General features: G+C 24.7%; 1 protein-coding gene across 2 annotated transcripts in view; it reads left to right on the top strand.

Moving 5' to 3' along the window:
• The first annotated feature begins 3,448 nt into the window (after positions 1 to 3,448).
• Positions 3,449 to 6,817, top strand: part of LOC126899238 (DNA polymerase alpha subunit B) — a 21,605-nt gene continuing 18,236 nt past the window's right edge. The window contains exons 1-4 of one of the 2 annotated variants that reach the window (XM_050673858.1): positions 3,449 to 3,780; positions 4,005 to 4,148; positions 5,111 to 5,276; positions 5,849 to 5,936. In XM_050673858.1, the coding sequence (XP_050529815.1) occupies positions 4,076 to 4,148; positions 5,111 to 5,276; positions 5,849 to 5,936 (327 nt within the window). In that variant the 5' untranslated portion in view covers positions 3,449 to 3,780; positions 4,005 to 4,075. Of the gene's footprint in view, positions 3,829 to 4,004; positions 4,149 to 5,110; positions 5,277 to 5,848; positions 5,937 to 6,817 lie in introns of both variants that reach the window. The other variant, XM_050673856.1, reaches the window with a different exon arrangement.

The raw sequence follows: 6,817 nt of genomic DNA, 5'->3' as shown, positions 1-6,817 counted from the left end.
AAAAAAAAATGCAAAATGTAAATTGACACAGGCGGATTTGTACCTCGTACCTTAATCATGAAAGACTCAAGTGGTAGCGATAAACAACTGTTGGTTGCTTTTGTAGCATGATAAAATTGGCTATTTAAGCTAACTCAAATTTAAAAATTACTTTTTCGACTTAAAAAAGTAAAAAAAATTTAATAAGTTTAATTTCTTATGTCTTATGAACATTATTCTATGTCAATTAAATTATATAATATTCATGAAAGTCAGTGTATTCCCCTATTAAGATATTTTAAAATAAAATAAAATACAAAACCCAAAATTTTAATATAAAAATAGCATATTTTTGAATACGGTAGCCATTTGCGCATAGAAGATAGGTCGTCGGGAAAAATTTTTTTTTTTAATATTATAGTACATGACATAATCTTTAATTTGACATATGTTTAAAGAACGCAGTATTTCCGGAACATTTTCAAAAGTTAAGTTCAAAAAATTAGTTTTTGTAAATAAGTTGCTATTTTAATTCCCCCCTGTGAGCAGAATAAGTGTTAGATTTTCAAAAAAAATAATATCAAATGAAAGAAAATTACTTAAGGTTTCAATATAAAAAAATATTTTTTTTGATTTGTTAATATTTGAAAAAGTTATGGCAGTTTTAAGTACAAAAAACATCCCGATAAAAGGTGATTTTTATCACAAACATTACATTTTTTCTTAAATTTCGACAGNAATTTGACATATGTTTAAAGAACGCAGTATTTCCGGAACATTTTCAAAAGTTAAGTTCAAAAAATTAGTTTTTGTAAATAAGTTGCTATTTTAATTCCCCCCTGTGAGCAGAATAAGTGTTAGATTTTCAAAAAAAATAATATCAAATGAAAGAAAATTACTTAAGGTTTCAATATAAAAAAATATTTTTTTTGATTTGTTAATATTTGAAAAAGTTATGGCAGTTTTAAGTACAAAAAACATCCCGATAAAAGGTGATTTTTATCACAAACATTACATTTTTTCTTAAATTTCGACAGCCATTTGTACATAGAAGATAAGTTGTCGGGACGAATTTTTTTTTTTCATTTTATAGTATATAAAATAGTCTTTGATTTGATATATGTTTAAAGGACGCAGTATTTATGGAACATTTTTAAAAGTTAAGTTGAAAAAGTTCAATTTTTTATACAATGTTTGAAGTTTTGAACGCCCCCTATATAAGGGGAATTTATCCAATTTTAATAAAAAGTATGTCAAATGAAAGATGAACTTATAATGTATTTAGAAAAAAAAATTGTGCTAATACATACATTTTTCGAACAGTTATAGCATTTTTAAGTTGAAAATTTAAAATCGAAAATTTTAACACAAAAATAGCGTTTTTTTAACTACGGCCGCCGTTTGCATGCAGAAGATAAAGTGTCAGGACAAAATTTTTTATTTTATTTTATAGTACATAAAATAAGCTTTAATTTTATATATGTTTAAAGGACGCAGTATTTCCGGAACACTTTCAAAAATGAGTTGAAAAAGTTTCTATTTTAAATCCCCCACAGTGAGCAGGTTAAGCGATAAATTTAAAAAAATATATCAAATGAAAGGGACAAATCTAAGGTTATAGTGNAAGCGATAAATTTAAAAAAATATATCAAATGAAAGGGACAAATCTAAGGTTTTAGTGTAAAAAAAAATTATGTTGATTTGTTGATTTTTAAAAAAGTTATGGAAGTTTTAAGAAAAAAAAGTGAAAAAAATGACAAAATTTACCGATTTTTAAATTTGTAATTTTTTTGGAGATTTCCTCCATTTGCGAGGAACGAGGGAAAATTTGTGATGTTTTGACGTATTGTTGAAAGAAATCGGTCCTGTGAGAGCTGAGAAAAAGTGGCAACAGACAAAAAAAAAAAAAACACATCATGGTAAAATTAATACCTTCTCAGCTTCCCACCGAAGCTAATAACCAAAAAAATATAAGTTAAAAAGAAATTCAACAATACAACAGCCGACAAAATCAGATGAAACTAGGCACAGAATATTTTTGAATAGTATAGTATATTTTAAAGTATTATAGGGTATATGAGGAATAAAGTTCTGAATATTTCAATTGTAGCATCTATTTAAACACCTAGAGTTATGTATACATGATTAGTATTTCTATTAAATTGGTTTATTACGATATGAATACAAAAAATATATAAGTAATTTTCACGAAATTTGGACTTCTTTTATAAATTTACTGTTCATGATAATTATATAAATTGTTGACCATATATCGATCTAAACAAATTAATTTTTTAAATCTTCATAAAATTTTCTATTAAATGATATCAATTTCAAACTTGCACGTTGAACTAAAAAAAAGCTTAAATGCTTATCATTTTTAAATTATAAACATTCATGAAAATCAACTTAGAAGGATCAAAAAATAGGTTATACATGACGACATATTAAATCAAAATTTGCGTGTTACTGTAACTCTACATTTATTCTTAAAATAATTGTGTTTTTGATTTTGTTTCAGATATTGATTTAAAGTTGTGAGGTTATTTATAACACCATTACATTTTTTTATAATATTAATTTTTAATTAAAATACATTTTTTTGTTCAAAATAATTTTTTTTTTTAATTATTTTAAATTAAATTAACTCAAGTAGTTACACATATGTAAAATGTTAAAAATCGCTGCTAAAGAATTATCATAAAGTTCTAGAATTTAAAAAAAATTGTTTCAAACTTAAGTAAAAAATCTCATAGGGCCAACGTAAATATTGAAATGTTTTATGTTTTAAACAAGCAGTATTTAAAACGTAACGACCTGTTATTTTGTATAAATTAAATGTGTTCATACTGTGCAGATACAATACGTTCACTAGAATCTTTAATTTTTTCTTTAGTTACAATATTAAATTCTGATAAATATTTTTCACATATAACACTTTTACCAGGTACCAAAGTTTGTCTACATAAATCTTGTCATTTGTGAGCTCTAATTTAAATTTATGGTACTTAAAATATAAATTTAGTTTAAGATTTACAAGTACAACAATTTCGAGGCATATTATTTAAAAATTAAATATTATTGAAAAAAATAAAAGTATATAGGCAACAGTAGTGTTACACCATATATTGTAAAATGAAATGACATTTCATGTATTATGAAGAATTATGTGTCTAATTTTTTTAATATTTTGTTTCATTATATAAATGCAAGTCTCTAATATATTTTTTTGCATATTAACATACGATTGAAAAAAGTATTTTACATTTCTAATGCAGTGCTATCTATTTATTGAATATAAGTTATTTTAGGTATTTTAAACTAGATTACGCCACGTAGCACGGCCACATTGCTATATAAATAACGGCTCAACTTATTAGCCGAAATGTGGAATCTGTTATGATCTGTAAAAAACAGACTACATGAAAAAATTATATATAATCTGTGGTCTAATTGTGCCGTAATCCACACTTCATAATTTTGACATTTTCATTCATACAACGTATTTCAGGTTGACAATATATTCCACTATGTGACAACACTGTAAATTAAATCACATGTAGTATTCATTTGAGATGTTTGTAGTTTAGAATAGTTTAAAAGAGCGGCAAAAATCTCTCATATCATAATAAGAGTGTTACGCACAAAATTTCCAATTAACATGATATTTTTATACTTTTTCGTCATTTAGCAGTCAATTTTTTTTAAATAAAAATAGTTTCTTTTCCAAATCCTATTACTAACAGTAGACAACTAAAAACAATTTCTTATTTTTTATGTGTTGAAAACGTTTGTTACAAAGTGAGTAGCTAAAATATTCTTATTCTTTTTGAAAAATAATACTTACATGTAAGTACATATTTTAAAATGTTTATAACTATGTAAATCCATTTTAATAATTATTCTATGAAGCTTAATGACTTTATTTGATATAACATTTTTGACCTAATAAAAATATTTATTATTTGTTTAAATTAAATTCTAAAGATAACAATAAAGTATAATGTATTGTATTTATATTATAGGTTTTTACTTTTTTAATAATTATCAAAAAACGCCATTTCAATTGGATAATAGTGATAGAAATTCATTGAGTATGGATCGTTCTGAACTAGAGACTGAATTTGAAGATATGGGTTTATCTATACCTGCTACTATAATTGATGAATGTAAGTAGTTTCAGTTTTTTGTTTAAACTTACTGTTTTCTTAATAAAAATAGATGGTTTTAATTTTATATTAAACTAATATGTTAGCTGACTGTACTCCTTTAAAGGTTCAATAGGTCTTAATTTATTTAAAATTGAAAAATGTAATTATGATTGATTTATTTAAATTAAACATTTTTTTATTAAAAACTGAAAAATAATAATTTATTAGTTTTCTAAAATTGTATTAGTATCAATCTTTTAGCTTCGATGCGAAGCTGAGAAGGTATTGAATTTACTATGATGTGTTTTTTTTTTTTTTTTGTCACCACTTTTTCTCAGCTCTCACCGAAGGGATTTCTTTCAATTATACGTCAAAAAATCACAAATCGTACCTAGACGAAGACATTACCCTCAAAAATTGAAAAAATTTCCCTCGTTCCCCGTGAATGGGGGAAACCTCCAAAAAAAATTACAAATTTAAAAATCGTTAAATTTTGAAATTTTTTACTTAAAACAGCCATAACTTTTTCAAAAATGAACAAATCAATATAATTTTTTTATAGATGCTTGATGTCTTTACCTATTATTTGGTATATATATTTTATAAATTTAACCCTTTAACAGCCCACAGGAAGTGTGAATTAAATACCATCTAAAGATTTTCATCGAAGCGTTTTTTTTTTTTATAGTGATTTTAATAATTGTCATATATTATTATACTTGATCCAACTATGCCACGTCACCACTGTGCCGCGACCCCCCTGTGCTGGGTTTTTTTAAATTATAACAATTATTTTAATACTATTTTTCCAAATTTTATTTTGGCTAAGTCAGCAAAGTTTTGATATTAATATTTATTAGATATCTTATTATTTTCATAGATTAGAATCATTTGATTTAATTTTTTTCATTATAACTTACAAATGTTTGTCATTAGTTAATATTAGTTTTTATTATAATATTTATATTTATATTTTTCAGGTGTAATAATATGTATCACACATAAAATTTCAGCATCAGACTTGGTTGGATCATGGGTAGCATATTGTGCTTCATCACAATTAGATGCTAATGATTTAAATAAAGAAAAATTAAGCACACTAATTAAGACTTTTAAAATTGCTGATGAACATAAATTAAATGAAAAGTAATGACAAATTAAGATTGACATTCTTCATAAAAAATAATTGTTGTGGTGGGATGTTGGGTCCTCTATAGGAATAAATGTAGATGACACTAGTTTTACTAATAATAATTGGTGTAGGACCGTATATTTTACTGATAAATACAATAATTAAAAATAATATTACACAATAAATATATTCTCACAAAGTTTAGCCTGGTAAAATAAATATGCTAAGTGACATTAGTTAATCCAGTTGAGAATGTGGTGATGGTCAAATTTTGAAACCAGTGGTCCCAATAGAATAGTACAGTATATACAGATTACTGCAATGTTTATTTGTAACGGGTCATCATCGGTTGTGTAATACTTGCTGGACTTTGTGTCTTGACATATGGCACATGGTGTTAGTCAAACTACCATGTATATGTAGTAGAGCAATGGCTGACAAAGGTGGCATGAGTTACGAGGTACCTTAATCACAAAGCAACGCTAGACCAAGTTAAATTAAAACTCATTATTATTCTAATTTGTATTAATTTTGTTTTATTTTTACTCAAATTTGTATTTTTATAAACTTCATGTTTACATTTTAGAAAATATGATGGAAGAAAATCTATTGATGTAAAACCAAATTTAAATGAACTGTCTAGAATTCAATCTAATAGTCCTGTTACAAAAAAAGTAAGTTATTTAAGTAAGTTTTTGCTTCATCTAGTTTAGATAGATTGGATCAATGAATAATTTATATGTATATATATTATATTAGTGTAAAATCATTTAACATTGTAATAACCACTAGAATTTTTAGTTTATATTATAGTTATTAATAAGTGAAAATGTGATTAAGTGTTAGGGAAGAAATGATTTTGTATTCTACTAAAAATTGAAAAAAATGATGTCATATATTTATCAAAAATTTTTCTTTGGAAGGAGAAAATAAAATCTAGTCTTCTATAATAAAATGACCAAGAAACCTACATAACCTTGTACTATTTTGTCCTTTCAAATATAGGTTTTATGTTAATGGATATTAAATCCATAACTAAAATGTTCTGATCAAATTTTATAAAAATTTAAATATTTTCTTTGTGAAGTTAGACATGTTTTTTATTTTTTTTAAATTTATGATACACATAAACTAAGTTTCTACTAAATAAAATTAAAAGTTTTGTAAACAGAATCAGAATAAAATCTGCTTTCATTAGAGCTTAGTTCTAGAGGGATATATATAAAAAAAATTTCAATCTCCCCCTCTAACAAAAAAAAAGGCTTTCATTGTAAAAATATTTGTAGTGTGGGGAAATCTTTACCCCTTGTCTCTCTTTTATTGTTTGATGAGTACATTATTACCATAGATCTATAATTTGATAGACGGTCCTTAAGCTGATAAACGAGGAGGCAAAATGGTTACAGTAAGAGGGAGAACAGTATAGTGCACTTTTTAGCGCATTTGGAACTATGATACAAGTAATGATAATTAATACATTATTATGTGCAAATAATATGTTAGTAACTATTTTGTTATAAAATTAAAAAGAAAATTTTATTACTTTCATAAGTTC

This window comes from Daktulosphaira vitifoliae, unplaced genomic scaffold (genome assembly GCF_025091365.1).
Source record: "Daktulosphaira vitifoliae isolate Bord-2020 unplaced genomic scaffold, ASM2509136v1 Scaffold_2, whole genome shotgun sequence".
In the NCBI taxonomy this organism is placed as follows: domain Eukaryota; kingdom Metazoa; phylum Arthropoda; class Insecta; order Hemiptera; family Phylloxeridae; genus Daktulosphaira; species Daktulosphaira vitifoliae.
The sequence above is the reverse complement of the archived record's forward strand: the minus strand, read 5'-3'. Positions and strand labels throughout refer to the sequence as shown.